This window comes from Portunus trituberculatus, chromosome 41, assembly GCF_017591435.1.
Source record: "Portunus trituberculatus isolate SZX2019 chromosome 41, ASM1759143v1, whole genome shotgun sequence".
NCBI lineage: Eukaryota > Metazoa > Arthropoda > Malacostraca > Decapoda > Portunidae > Portunus > Portunus trituberculatus.
In genome coordinates this window covers 1,487,054-1,503,154 of record NC_059295.1, presented here as the reverse complement: position 1 = coordinate 1,503,154, position 16,101 = coordinate 1,487,054, and the positions used below count along the sequence as shown (strand labels likewise).

Below are 16,101 nucleotides of genomic sequence, written 5' to 3'. Positions count from 1 at the left end.
TTGTTCTATAGTGCTACAATTGTGTATGTGCATCATCTGTGGGTTCAGAAGGCATGATGAACTCTGCCCATGAGTGTTATTTATATAGATATCCGTGATTTTTTTTTTTTTTTCCTTTTTTCGAGAAAGTGACCTCGTTTGTTTATACAAAGAATTTTTTCCTTTAACTTTTTTTTTCTTTTGTGTTCTGGAAGGTCATGGCGGTGTACGAATATCCCTAGTATTCCGTGCACGGGAAGTGTTTTGCCCTGGCATTGTGTAGAATTGAGTATTTTTATTTTAGTATTTGATTTTCTATGCATGGTAAGTGTTTTATGAGTGTTCTTAATGCACTAGACGTAATACTTCAGTTAAGCAACAGTCTGTTGATTATAATAACTTTTTTTTTTAATTAACACCCAAAAGTACCATGAAATTCGTTTGAAATTATGCCTTTATGAATATGGCAATTTGCTTTTTCCTCAAAGTTCTTACTTCTCATGCATGTTCTTGAAAATATTTGGAAATATGCAACTGAGTGTTTCAGATGTTATTTCACTGACAGTGAACACTCAAATGAAGATGATATGTTCCATTCACCTGCTGAGAACCGTCCCGCTCTGGTGTTAGTTAAAACGAAAAATAAGTAAGTAAAATTATATCTCTTTCGAAGGTGTTCGCTAGAGATGCTGACGCCGGAATGAATGGTGACCTTGACTACAGCATCAATAGTGGCAAAAACAAGAAAGGTCGTTTCAAGATCCATCCAAAAACAGGCCAGGTGTACAGCAATAAGGCGTTCCCGCCTAGCAAGACTTTTGAACTAATGGTGAGTACTGCTGCTGTTACGACTACCACAACTAAATCCATTACTAACATTGGCTGAGGGACAGGCAGTATGCAGATTCAGTAGCAAATTCAGAGATATAATCATTGTCATAGTTATTATGTAGCATTGCGGGTTCACCAAATTGCACTTTCATGTCCTTATTTTTATTATTTATTTTTTTTTTTTTTAGATGTAAGTGACTTCCAATAACAATGACGAAGAAATGATCATATATGAATACTTTTTTTTTTTATTTCAGGTAGATTTTCTTTTCTGGTATTGTGTTTTGCCAATTTAGTCACTTGGACTCTATATTGAAATTGTCATTCTACAACAGCAAGACACGACAAGGTCACTTGAATGAGTTCTGTGGTTATTATTTTTTTTCAAAACTATAGAAACTTGAGTCATAAACATAGAATGATAATAAAGACTGCAATTGTCTATAGAAAGACAAACAAGTTTTCTTTTCTTTTTTTTTAACCAGTCGTAGCCCTCTTGAGGCGTGCAGAGCGAGGGTCATCAGACTAGCAGATAAATGTTCCACATTTTTTTTTTTTTTTTTATGTAAGAGGGAGAACTGCCAAGGGCAAAAAATATATATTAGAAAAAAAAAGGCCCACTAGAATTGCAGTCTTTATAAAAGAAAACCTCCCTCTTAAAAGACGTTAAGTCGTAGGAAAATGGAAATACAAAAGCAGGTAGGAAGTTCCAGAGCTTACCAATGAAAGGTATAAATGATTGAGAATAATGGTTAACTCTTGCGTTAGTGAGTTGGACAGAAAAGGGATGAGAGGAAGAAGAAAGCCATGTGCAGTTGAGGCCGCAGGAGGAGGGGAGACATGCAGTTAGCAAGATCAGTAGAACAGTTAGCATGAAAATTGCGATAAAAGATAGAAAAAGATGCAGCATTTCGGCGGTGAGAAAGAGGCTGAAGACAGTCAGTCAGAGGAGAGGAGTTGATGAGACGAAAAGCTTTTGATTCCACCCTACCTAATAAAACTGTGTGAGTGGAACCCTCCCAAACATGCGAAGAGTACTCCATACAGGGGCGGATAAGGCCCTTGTACAGAGTAAGCAGTTGGAGGGCGAGAAAAACTGGCGGAGACGCCTCAGAACACCTAACTTCATAGAAGCTGTTTTGAGATGTGAAGTTTCCAGTTAAGATTATGAGTAAAGGACAGACCGAGGATATTCATTGTGGAAGAGGGAGACAGTTGAGTGTCATTGAAGAAGAGGGATAGTTGTCTGGAAGGTTGTGTCGAGTTGATAGATGGAGGAATTGAGTTTTGAGGCATTGAAAACTACTAGATTTTCTCTGCCCCAATCGGAAATCTTAGAAAGATCGGAAGTCAGGCGTTCTGTGGCGTCCCTGCGTGATCTGTTGACTTCCTGAAGGGTTGGTCGTCTCTGAAAGAACGTGGAAAGATGTAGGGTGGTATCATCAGCGTAGGAGTGGATAGGGCAAGAAGTTTGGTTAAGAAGGTCATTAATGAATAATAGAAAGAGTGGGTGACAGGACAGAACCCTGAGGAACACCACTATTAATAGATTTAGGAGAAGAACAGTGGCCGTCTACCACAGCAGCAATAGAACGGTCGGAAAGGAAACTTGAGATAAAGTTGCAGAGAAGGATAGAAAGCCGTAGGAGGGCAGTTTTGAAATCAAAGCTTTATGCCAGACTCTATCAAAAGCTTTTGATATGTCTAACGCTACAGCAAAAGTTTCACCGAAATCTCTAAAAGAGGATGACCAAGACTCAGTAAGGAAAGCCAGAAGATCACCAGTAGAGCGACCTTGACGGAAGCCATACTGGCGATCAGATAGAAGATTGTGAAGTGACAGATGTTTGAGAATCTTCCTATTCAGGATAGATTAAAAACTTTAGACAAGCAAGAGATTAAAGCTATAGGACGGTAGTTTGAGGGATTAGAGCGGTCACCCTTTTTAGGAACAGGCTGAATGTAGGCAAACTTCCAGCAGGAAGGAAAAGTAGAAGTCGATAGACATAGTTGGAAGAGTTTGGCCAGGCAAGGTGCAAGCACGGAAGCACAGTTTTTGAGAACAATAGGAGGGACCCCATCAGGTCCATAAGCCTTCCGAGGGTTTAGGCCAGCAAGGGCATGGAAAACATCATTACGAAGAATTTTAATTAAAGACAAAATAAATAATTTTCACTATTGTGAGCCTTTCTTAGCTACTCCTTATTATCCTCTATTTCCTTCGTTCCCCTTCAAAGATCCAGGCAAAGGATAATGGACAACCACAGCTAAGCGCCACCACTCGTGTGCTAGTACGTGTGGTTGATGTGCCTGATACTTCCTCGAACCCACCTGTTCTGCCACCACAGTCCCCGGCACACGTCATGGAGACGGATCAACCAGGACATTTGGTGGCATTCATAAATGCTCAGGACCCGGACAACGATACCTTGTGGTACTACATTACAGGTAAGGGAGATGAAGCCTATATCTTAACTATCGTGTTTTCTTGCACTTGATGCGATATTTATTCCTTGTAATTTAATATTAAAAAAGGTTGAAGCGCTGTGAAGAAACAACAACGTTAATAAAGATTCACACACACACATACACACAGACACACACACACACACACACACACACACACACACACACACACACACACACACACACACACACACACACACATAACAACAACAACAACGACGACAACTCTCATATCGGAATTCGACAAAGCGAATTCATGAGTCATCTGCGTCATCGCCTCTGCCTTCCGCCGGACTCTGCCAACCCTCGTCGTGCGGTGAGGTACAGGCATGGCCGGTAGTCAGTAACCAACAGTATTTATTTCCACTGTGTTCTTGATTTCTCTTCAATCTTGTCATTTGCTGACATGTTACTTGTCAACAGATATATTCTTTGCATATCAGTAAACTTTAGACTGAAGGAAAACGCCAAACATTAGCAATGATTGACGGTTGTGGCAGGTTGCCACAGCTGCACCACCAGTCACATGCTACGGAGTGTTTATACAGACCAACATGAACACACTCCCTCCTTTCCATCGTAATACTCAAAGACAATATGAAAATGCTCTCCTCGTCCTATGCCAGTTTCATCGTAATCCTTGTTAGTAACCTGTAACCTACCACGACTACATATTCACTCTTTACTCGAATAATGTATGTAGGCAACTATACTGTATACTGTATTCAGATTAGCTTTTTCATCATGAGGTGTTATAAGTATTTTCAATATTGGTTGAATTTTGCTGTTTCTTTATCATAATTTGAAGTCGACCGAGATAATCAAAGTGTAGTACGTATGTCATTTATCATTTTTTATTAAGTTGTAATGTGCGAATCTAAGATATAAATAATAGGCATAAATAATGGGCACAGAAGTTAAGGTGGAAACACGTAAGTTGGTGTGTTATTAAAAATTTCCGAGATATTTGTTAGCTCTGAGCTTTGAAGTTCAAGAGAATTCAAATTGCGCTGTGCAAATATAGTATATCTACATAACTTAGAATAGCGTTCTAGAGGATATAAAAATTCTTTAAAATCATACCACGTACTTTCGATGAAGAGTTTCATGATTGTAGGAAATAATTAGTGCGAAAGTAATCTATATATTAACATTCTTGATTCGATTTATTTTAATATGTAAAGCTTAAAATATGCAAAAGGGAAAAAAGTGCCTCAATTCCTCTCACCCTCTCTCTCTCTCTCTCTCTCTCTCTCTCTCTCTCTCTCTCTCTCTCTCTCTCTCTCTCAAGAGAAGATGTGTAGTAGCGTGGCATAAATCTTCTTCACCATTTGGCCGCTCTTAGTACAGGAATGCTGTATTGGAGCCAGCTCGCGTTTAGCTGTTACAGTCCTTTTGTCCGCTGATAATCAGATTGCCGTTTTCTTCCTATTACTGCTTCTTCCGCTTTTCTTGGTTTCTTCGGTGATACTGTGCCTATTGTTCGATCCTCTCCTGTTGTCGCTTCCTCATCTCTTCTTGCTGTTGCTCTTCATTCTCATCTATCGTCTCTCTCTCTCTCTCTCTCTCTCTCTCTCTCTCTCTCTCTCTCCGTCCTAACGTTCTGGTTATCCTGTCACTTTCTTTCCTGTGACGTCTTCTACTTGTTCTTTCGTGCCTCTTGTTTTGTTTTTGTGTTTCTTATTATTATTACTCTAGCACCATGTAGCTTCATCTTTGAGATTTTTCCACTTAGTTTTTTTCTTTTCTTTTCTTTCATCCTTATCTTATTAAACCTGGCCTCTACATTTCGCTGCCTTTGTATTTGCCCTTTTGATGTTTCTGTTTCTTCTTCGCCCTTTCCTGCTGTCTCTCACTTATCTCTTGTTTCTACATGTATTCTTTCGTTGGCACACTTTCCCCCTCCTCCTCCTCTTCCTCCTCCTCCTCCACCTCCTCCTCCACCTCCTCCTCCTCCTCCTCCTCCTCCTCCTCCTCCTCCTCCTCCTCCACCTCCTCCTCCTCCTCCACCTCCTCCTCCTCCTCCTCCTCCTTCTATGCTTCACTGTCACTTCATCCTCTTCTGACTTATCATCCACTCTTCCCCTTACTACCGTTTCATACTCTTCTCTTACCTCTATTTCCACCTCTCGCTGCCGCCGCTATTTTTCTTCCTCTTGTTCTTAGTTCTTAGTTTTCTTTACCTTCCACCTCCTGTCTTTCCTTCGTTGGATCAATTTACATTCTCTGATGTTTCTTTTGTTTGTCTCTCGCTTTCCCAGGCACGATAGAGGCTCAAACGCTGACTGGTGACTGAAATTTTAACATTTTACCAATTTTCTAATAGTACAGTGCGATTTTTTCCTTAAGAGAAACCGCAAAACAGATAGCTATGTAGATTCATCAGAACACTGTCATCATTAAACCTATATTTATTTGTTTTTATCTCGATTAATGACTGTTCATTACAGTTTCTCAAAAGTTTACTGTAATACTGCAGCTAACTTTTTACAGCAAAAAAAAAAAAAAAAAAGTCGCCTGTGTTTATACATATCTTCTCGCTGAGTCTTTCTATCTTTGTGGTGGCAGTGCTTTCCCTGTTTTATAGTATTTTCACGACACGTACTCCTAAGTTTGTGTCCGCGCGGCAAAGCTACTTCATAGCAGTGAGGCTATGCTGGCAATTATGTTCCGGTTAGGGGTACCTGGCACACACACAGCAGTCCTGAAGGTCCTGGGACAAAGTGAAAACACTGTGTGGGCAGCACAATGTATTTATCTAGCCAGATGTAAATTACAAGGGCGGAGAATAGCAGAGTGAGTGTGTGGCTGCGTGATTGATGAGAGCGAGCCATCCAGCAACTCTAGAGACGCCAAAACGCAGTGGCGCCAACGAGGCGAGCGTAACATAAGAGGCATAAGTATGGTATATGTTAAATATATGTATATATATATATATATATATATATATATATATATATATATATATATATATATATATATATATATATATATATATATATATAGATAGATAGATAGATAGATAGATAGATAGATAGATAGATAGATAGATAGATAGATAGATAGATAGATATACGAATGCATACACATAAGAATTTTATGATAATACAATATAGGGTAAAATGTCCAATAGATACGCATCGGTCCATTAGGTATGCATTTGACATTTAAAAACTTCTCCACAGATTATGAGAATACTTGGACATTAAGATTTGGTCTCATTTTCAAGCTTAACCATTATCTCTTCATGTCAATAAGTATCAGCAGTTGGGTTTGTCTTGCCTAAAGAGATGCAACAATAACTATAAGTGAAGATGTAAAACACTGCGTTTTCCTACGAAAACTTAAGGGTTGGAACTTTTTTTCATATTCAATGACTGATTTTCTAATTGAAAATTACAACTTTTTTCTATTTGTAGATTCATTCTGTCATACAATGCATTAGGAAATGCATTAGGACTGCTTAGAAACAAAAGATAAAAGCTGGGACTGTGTGCGTACCTATTGAAACGATTTCAGTTAGCAAAGACCAATAGGTAGGTAGGGGAAGGTTGGGTAAGACTGACCCATGGGGTAAGACGGAACCCCCTCCCCCTTCTAAATCCAAGCATAAAGAGTGAGTTTCAAAATTTTACTCTTAGATGTCCTTTACGTTTCCCAACATGACATTATCACTGCCAGTAGGCACGCTTTCCCTTGTTCCCTTGCGCTTCACAGGGAAATATGTCATTTTATGCAGTGCTGATGTTATATGCACAAGGTAAGACACTGCTTATTTTATATTGAAATAATGATTATAATGATTTAGTACTTATGAATGTATACATGATATATATACATGACATAAATTGACATAGTAAACATACATACTTTGGTAAACATTTCGACATTTTGATATTAACTAATGGGGTAAGATGGACCCCGTGAGAGGGGAAGGGTGGATTTGATGTGCTAATTGCAAAACCTGGGCTCATGAGCAAAGTGCAGGGATAAATAATGATGATGATGCTGAGGAAGAGGTTTTTGTGTGTGATTTATGTCATTAAGTTGTGCAGGGATAGATGTTAAATAGGGAGAGGGTTTTTTTTTAGTTTGTTCGTTTGATTTGTACCAATAAATCTGGGTCATGAGCAATGTGAAAGAATATGATGATGACGAGGAAGGGTTTTTTATCTGTGCCTTATGCCAGTAAAGATTTGTTCATTCATGTTCAGTTTGCGGGGTAAGATGGACCCCTGGGGGTCCGTCTTTCCCCATCATTTTATTTTAGGCCCAAGAAAAATTATTATTTTTGTAAATTCTCGTGCTTCATTGTTTTTCTTCAAAAACCGTGACCCGAGTGTGGGCTTCGAAGATCCCAAAGCACCACCAATAACTCACAAACCTCAAAAAATCATATAAATGTGGTTTCTAGCCTCAATACTTTGTTAAGTGGTCCGTCTTACCCAACCTTCCGCTACGCATTTTTATCAAACTGATGCCAGAGACCTAAGATACATTGCATGACATTCTAAGGGATGAAAGCAAAGCAATTTCCTCTGAAACTCTTAGAGCACCAACCAGTCTAACTTACCCCACGAGTGGTCTACAAAGTACGCAGTGCGTGATGCCCAAAATGTATAGGTACGCACGTATACTAACGTCCTTATTGAAGTTTATGCACTGCGTACTTATTGGTGTTCATCTTTCCACGGAGTTTAAAACCATCACTCACATAGATTTCATCTGCTCTAACGCCAACTGAACACTGGGGTTCTTAAGGATGAGTGATACTGATCCACAGCACAAAAAAATAATGTATTCGTAACGTACACAGGCCAAGCATACTAAACTTGTCATACATAGATGTATACAAGCACTCTTACTTTCCACGGCTTCCTCATTGTATCGTAGACAACAGCACAATACCCACATTCTCTAAACACATATACAATTATTTATCACAACACCTCAGCACTAACAGACACACTTGATTCACTTCCCGCCTTTCCACACTCGAATCCCTTCCCCTACCAAGATTGCTTGATGTCCCAGTTCAGATGAGGCGACGCTGGTAATCGAAAAGGCCAGAAAAAAGGCCAATCTTTTTACACCATAATATAGATAATGTGCGAAAAAAAATAAATATCTATCTATTAGGATTAATAATGACAAAGATCACTAATTAGCTAGATAGAGCCAATAGGTACTCCATATTATCTATACTAAATTCTGCAAAATCAAGTTTATTATGTAGGTATACTCAGTGATGGCCCATATGGACGAGGCTTGGGAGTTGTCTTACTAGAAATGTATTTGCAGTCCTTCATTAAAATCCTGTCTGTCATGGGACGTGACAGTAAACGAGAGACTGAAGCGGCTAGCATGAGGAGGGTTTACCCACGATTTAGATACAGACAAGGTTAGCGCAATTGGGTCTTAAACTCATGGGGCTAGCGTTAAGGGTTTAGAAAAAGGTACTGGGTGTGACGTCATGAATATAAACACTGATCGCCGCTCGATTTAAAATCGTGGATCGCCGTTTCATTACCCAGTAGCCTATAGCTCCAGTTCGATGGAACCGGGAAATTTAAAAGTTCATACTTTAGATTTCTGCGAATCTGTGCTGAACTAAAGTGGTTCTGACAAATCGCGGCATATTTCACATTAATGTTATTGCGACGAGAACATTTCTCAACCCATTTTCCTTGCCAAGATCTTATTTGTGGGGAATGTGTAGTATTTTAACTTGTTATTTTTGGCAGGTACACAACCACGAACAACACAAGCTTTCGCTCTTCCCATACTAATAAAATTGCATAGTATGAGCCCATAAAGTATAGAAATAACTAACCAAAATCTAACTCCCCCGTGGACACCGCACCACCAAAACACAAGCGACCCGCACTGTGCGTGACGTCACAATCGGCTGGCGGTTCCAATAATGTTGGAATGCGCTAACCTTGTCTGTACCTAAATCGTGAGTTTACCATTACCATCATAATACGGGGCACGATGTACATCACGTACTAAACCGATACGAAACACGAATAGTATATGGGTGATATTTGCATGATATGTTTAAAGATAATTTTGAAACCCATTTTCTTGCATCAACTTATAATACATATATTTTGGGGGCAATAGTTAATATATGCTGACTATCCTGAGGAGTGAAAAAGACCAATAAAAGGCCAAAACATATATGACCTATACACCTAAATTCTTGAAGGCCAAATTAGCCTTTTAAGGCCAAACCTTTCAACTCTACTCATCAACCAACCAAAAATATGCATGTTATGTACTAATTGTGATGCGGTGTGCATTATAAATCAGAATTAGAAACAGAATGTATTAAACCTCAAGTTATTCATGGCAAGTTTACCTACCAAATAACTATTTCGCAAAAAAAAAAAAAAAAAAAGTTTTAGAAAGAGACGTGTTTCTTCAATGTTTATAGGCATTCTTATGCTGTTTTTTTTTTTTTTTTCTATATGGTATTCATTTACAACAAGATTATAACTTATGTTTAAGGGTACACCAAAAGTCTTGTATACGTAACACATGATAAAAACGAAAAAAAAAAAAAAAAATCAAAAGCTTGTAGTGTCGAAAAATCCTTAAAAAAAAAAAAAAAAAAGATAGATGTCGACTCTAAAATGCTACTCATATAGTTTACTACAGCAACGAGTGAAGTATATCATGTATAGAGAGAGGAACCAATCTACTATTGTAGTGTTTGAGTTAAAAGACCAAGAGTGCCTATCAGACCACCTGTGTACATGTCCTTCTTATTCTCAGACCGTGGCCAGAATTTGAGCCTATGTGCCTGAGGATTCCGACTCCATTAATGATAATGATGATAATTTAACAACAACAACAACAACAACAACAACAACAACAACAACAACAACAACAATAATAATAATAATGATAATAAAGATAACAATAATAACAAGTGATAATATTATCATAACAACATCAACAACACCAACATAAATAATGATAATAATAATAGTAATAATAATAATAATGATAATAATGATAATAATAATAATAATGATAATAATAATAATAATAATAATAATAATAATAATAATAATAATAATAATAATAACAATAATAGTTATAATATTTAGTTTCTTTATTTTCACCCCTATCAACTGAAAATCCAGGTGTTACATATTAACTTAAGGTGGGTTGCCACACACGCACTTTTTGGGCACGACGTGGCACGAGGTGAGTGCGCGCCACACCGCGAGTAGGAACAGTACGGAAACAGAGACGTCGGGTAGACGTCGGGTACATTGCGCGCAAGGGTGTGGCGATGTGGCACGAGGTGAGCCCGATCTGGGCACGAGGTGTTGCGACACGTGACACGAGGTGAGCACGACGTGGACACGAGGTGTTGCGAGACGTGACACGAGGTGAGCACGACGTGCACACCATGTGTGGCCGAACCCGACGACCCGTTTTGAGGGGTCGCACATGAATTATAATAATTACGTACGCGCTTGTTGCCGATGTACTGTCACGTTATGTCACGGGGTGTTGTGAGGATGCGTCCAATATTTGCAGCGCCTCCCAAGGGGTATATAATAGGTTGCGCAATGATGAGCAAGTCACTCAAAGCTAGACTGGCAAGCAGGCAACATGGAAGAAGAAAACTACAGACAAGAGGCACAAGTATTGATGGCAGGAATCCTGATGGTGGCTGCTGCATTGCTGCTGCAAAAAAGAAGAAGACGGCTACAGCAACCTCCCGTTAGCCAGACAGCACCGCGTCCACCTCGCGCTAACTTCGTGCCCGCCTCGCGCTAACTTCGTGCCCACCTCGCACACACCTCGTTCCACCTCGCACCACGCCTCGTGACACCTCGCGCCCTGGTGGCACGAAGTAGCGCCACTGCGCGCCATGCTCGACGTCGTGCACATGGGCGCGCGGTGGCTCGCACAGGGGGACGAGGCGTCACGAGGTGATGGCACGAGGTGGGCCCGAAGTCGCCATTGCGTACAACGTCGGGGGAAAATATTAAACTTTTTTAAATTGACGCGCCTTCGTGCGACCCTGCCTCGACTTCTCCGACTTTGTGGCACGCGTTCTGCACGAACTGGCGCGCTCTTGGACACGAGTTGGCTCGCACTGGGTACGCACTCACCTCGTGCCACGTCGTGCCCAAAAAGTGCGTGTGTGGCAACCCACCTTTACATATTAACATCCACTCTACATTATAAGTATACATTGGTCATAAGGAAGTTTTTTTTAAACAGACACACTACATGACTGCCATGGTGAAGTTGCCATGGTGAAGTCACCAACCAGCCTGAGCAGGGACGTTTCTGGACCCCCCTGGGGGCCCTAGGCAAGGACCATGGGGGCCCCAGCCCGGAATAATAATGAATGAAGTTCAGGACATCGGATCAGTAAATAAATATTTTATTATAGAATTAACATATATAAATAAATGATAGATAACATAAATAACAAACTCAATGCAAACATTACACACACTATATGAATGATAGAAAAAATACATAACCGAAATGTACAAAATTTTTGATAAGCAAAAATGCAACTGAGCTAAAAAAAAAAAAAAAAAATATATATATATATATATATATATATATATATATATATATATATATATATATATATATATATATATATATATATATATATAATAAAACAAAATGAAAAATTAAAATAAAAAGAAGGAAAAAAATACAAGGAATCGAAGTGGAAAGGAAGAACAGAAACATCTTGGTCTTATATTCATTATCCACACCGTCCTGGTTCCTATGCAATATCAGCTGTCCCTCGGGGCCCCACCAGCTCGGGGCTCTAGGCAATTGCCTATGTTGCCTACCTCATTGCGGCGCCTCAGAACCTGAGCGGAATGATAATGAGTGCAGGAAGCAGAGAAATTAATAAGTATGACCACAGAAGAACTTTATGGAAAAGCATGGCAGTGCCACATTGCCTATACAGAACAGAAATAACAAATTACAGAGCAGAAGACATGAGGAAGCTTGAAGTAGTTCAGAACTCAATAGGAAGATGGTGTTTAGGTCCCCCTAGGTGTACTGCAACGTCAGCCATACTCGGGGAATATCATGGGGTGGTGTTCCTTCAAGGAAAGAGTAGGAAAAGAAAAACTGTTTTGCAAAGAAAATTGGATCTGTGAGTGGTGACAGATGGCCAAACTAACATATAATGCATGTAGGAACAAATCCAATTTGGAAAAAGAAGCAGAAAGATGGAAAGGGAAAGGAAGAATGGAAAATGATTGGCCAGAAATAACAGTTAAGGAAATCAAAACCAGAATAGAAGAAAATGGACAGCAGGAATGGAGGAATTCCATGGAAATGAAGAGTAGCTACATTGAAGTTGTACAGAAACGAGAAGATACACGAAGAAGAGTGGTACCAGCCACCAGGGGGATTGGGCAGGAAACTGCTATTCAAAGCAAAGAGTGTTACTTTAGACTAACACGTTAGAAAAAGAAATACTGACGAACAACAATGTGATATGTGGGGAGGAAAAAGGAAACCGTTGAACATTTTATAATAGAGTGCGGCATATACAGAATGCAAAGAAAATTTCTGGACAAACGGGTATCAAGAATCATAAGTAGGGATCGAAGGATGGGGAGAAAGGAGAGGGAAGACAGAGGATTAGAACAGCACTAGGACTGACAGGGGACAAAGAAAATTATAGTAAAATAGTGAACCACATGAAAACATTTTTAGTCCAGAGCTGGTCAGTAGGGACTAACTTTACAGACGAAAGAAGGTGAGAGACTTAGGAAGCGATTCCAAGCGTCATAGGTCCAAAGAAGGAGGCTGGGATGATCTGTCACCCTGACCCTGTGTATTTTTTTTTCAGATGTGTGTGTGTGTGTGTGTGTGTGTGTGTGTGTTTTCCTAATGTAGTTATTTTCTTTTCTTTGCCTCTTGACCAGATGGGGACGACAGCGGCAGGTTTTGTATGGGTGTGGATTCTGGGTTGGTGAGCCTGGCCCGTCCCGTTGATCACGAAGATCAGTACCATTACTCGCTCACTGTCATGGCCACAGATGGAGTGCATTCCAACTCTACCAAAGTCAGTACATTTCAAGAGCAAAATGTATTACCCAGCATATTTCATTTTAATTTGCTTACAATATGGGTCTTTTATGTGAATATGTACATTTGATGCTACCACAGGAAGTCATATTATATGCGTCAGTCAACATGGACTTTACTTCATATTTTTCAATATAATAGTTATACCTCTCTACCTTCCCACAAACAGCTAGTGGTAGAAGTAATGAATGCCAATGACCACCGACCAGTGTTCAGCGCCAAGAAGTATGAGGGCACAATAAGTGAGGATATAGAACCAGGAGCCACTGTTCTCACATTGCAGTGTCGTGACAAGGATCAGGCACCGTTGTCATTTTCTTCTGTGTATTTCACGCTCCATCATGCTCATGCTTTAGCCTCACAGGGGCTCTTCACTGTGGACTCGTTCACTGGTGACGTGCTTGTAGCAGAACCTCTGGACAGGTATTCTACTTATTCTTTTGTTGACTACAATGTGCAATTTATAATATGAATGGAAAGCACTGTAATGAACTTACTGAACGGTAAATCTTACTAATAGCGCCTCATTAAGTGCTTTTGAAATAACCTCCCTTTCCCCCTCAGCAAACTTGTGGGCACGTGGGTCAAATTTAGCAAAATTTGCCTCTCAAAAATGTCTACGGATTCCCTTAGCCTAAACTAGCCGGGAGGCTGCGTTACTTCAATCTAACTTTCTTGGTTTCACCCTCTCACGAGAAACAAATGCAATACCATATAAATAACTCATAGCATGCCGGGCTCTCATTGGACGTCCTATACATAGATGGAAGATCTGTGATTGGTTTTGCCCTGATATGTCATTTAACTAACTTCCGGCATCGGCATGGCGGGCTCTCATTGGATGCCCGTGACACGTGATTTATAGACACCACAAACCCTACAGGACCCACAATGTCCTACTAATGTAAGCAGCCTCCACAAGAAGAGGAAGATGACTGGAATACCGCTCGCTGGTACGGCCGTTTCTAGCTTTGTTGGAGCCCAAGGCAAGATGCTGTTTGGAGGACCCTAGATTTCAACTTTTCATCGGGGCCCCTGGGCGGCTTGGGAATTTTAAATTTTCCAAGCTACCCTGGGGTTCCCCCTGGTGGTTTGGGGGCCCTAGGCAATCGCCTAGTACGCCTATAGTTAGAAACGGCCCTGCTCGCTGGAGACGCACCTACCAAACTTTGAAAGCCTGTGTAGGAAACACTAAGGCTGGCCGCCGAATAAAAAAAATAAATAATAAATAAAAAACTTGAGGCATAAACTACATCCTCATTAAATGTCAATATTTTACTGCTTCGTTAGGAGGTGCTATTGGTAAGATTTACGTACTGAAATTTACTGGATACAGTTATAGAATTTTAGAATGCTACTTGTGTGTATCATAGGGAAGTAACTGGTGTCCATGAGCTGACTGTGAGCTGCAGAGACAGAGGACGCCGAGAGAATGCAGACTTTGCCCGTGTTTCGGTAACAGTGAAGGATGCAAATGATCATGCCCCAGTCTTCCTAGAGCCCATGATCATCGCCAAGGTGAGCAGTCGTTCTCTATTCCTTATGCAGCTTACGCTACAATCTCACCCAAAGTATTCTTGAGTTATTTATAAATGTAGAAATGTCTCAGGGGAGATTAAAAATAGTACCTTAATTATCATCATAATGAAACTAGCAGGGCATGATAACAAAAAAAGTTATCATAATAACCAATAAACTGATAATGAGAACATTATTGGCGATAACTGATAATCAATAAGACAATAAATAAACACCAGATAACCGCGATAGATACAAAATTCTGATAGTAGCGATAACAATACTGATATTTTTTAAAAATAAATTAAAAGTCCAAATCTTGATTTTCTTAATCATAACAAAATAAAAATTTTTTAAAACTTCAGTGTGCTCATGTTTCAAAAACTATGATTATTGGTTATCACAAGTTTGGAACCAATAGTAATGATGGCACCAATAAATTAATTATGCAGGAAAAGGTGATTGGATAGGTAATAAATTTTCATGATTTATCATGATAACACCCAACTATGATAATAAATATGCAATGAAAACATGGATGTTCTTTTAAAAGCAGAATGACTGACAATATTCTGTAATTGTAATTATATCTGACATGTAAGTATTAACCTTGGGAAAAAATGGCAAATATTTCAATTATTGGCCATGCTAGTGCTCCAAAGTTAGTTTTAAGTGGTGCTCCTTAATGTTCAGGTCTGGGTCCATTGCTGTTTCTTAATATTTGTCAATTATACTTGCTCTTAGATCCAGTGTAATAGCAAAACTTTTGTAGATTATATCATGTTATATTTTTTATTCATTCATTCTGCCTGAATTTCTATCATCAGTAGCTGCTTTCTCAGGACAGATTTTCCACTGATAAATGTGCACATCTTTGACTTGCTAAACAACATCATATCTGTGCTTAGTTTCTCCATACTCCCTCCTATTTACAGTACTAATGACACTGCAATAAATTCTTGTTTATCATACAAAGAGCAGCAGTTAACTATAAATGGAAATTTAGAATGTGCAATTGCTAAGGCTAGTGATTGTGGTCGCAAACTTTCTGAAATCAACAGTCTGTCACTCTGTAAACTTCATGCCATCTCTGTTTATATCTGATGTCAGACCAATTCTAGATTATGCATTTTCATTCTGAAATCTTGGGTTTCTTGGCTAGAACAAGCTGGCCTGGATGCTTTAGTGGCTGGCTGAGAGGTT

General features: G+C 39.5%; 1 protein-coding gene across 6 annotated transcripts in view; it reads left to right on the top strand.

Annotated features, from left to right (window-relative positions):
* Nucleotides 1–652: 652 nt before the first annotated feature.
* Nucleotides 653–16,101, top strand: part of LOC123517165 (fat-like cadherin-related tumor suppressor homolog) — a gene marked incomplete at its 5' end in the record, with an annotated part of 296,558 nt that continues 281,109 nt past the window's right edge. For all 6 annotated transcript variants that reach the window (XR_006678412.1, XM_045277149.1, XM_045277152.1 and 3 more), the window contains 5 exon segments: nucleotides 653–808; nucleotides 3,048–3,258; nucleotides 13,218–13,357; nucleotides 13,550–13,803; nucleotides 14,754–14,898. Coding sequence is in view for 5 of the 6 variants with exons in the window: in XM_045277149.1 (XP_045133084.1) it covers nucleotides 653–808; nucleotides 3,048–3,258; nucleotides 13,218–13,357; nucleotides 13,550–13,803; nucleotides 14,754–14,898 (906 nt within the window).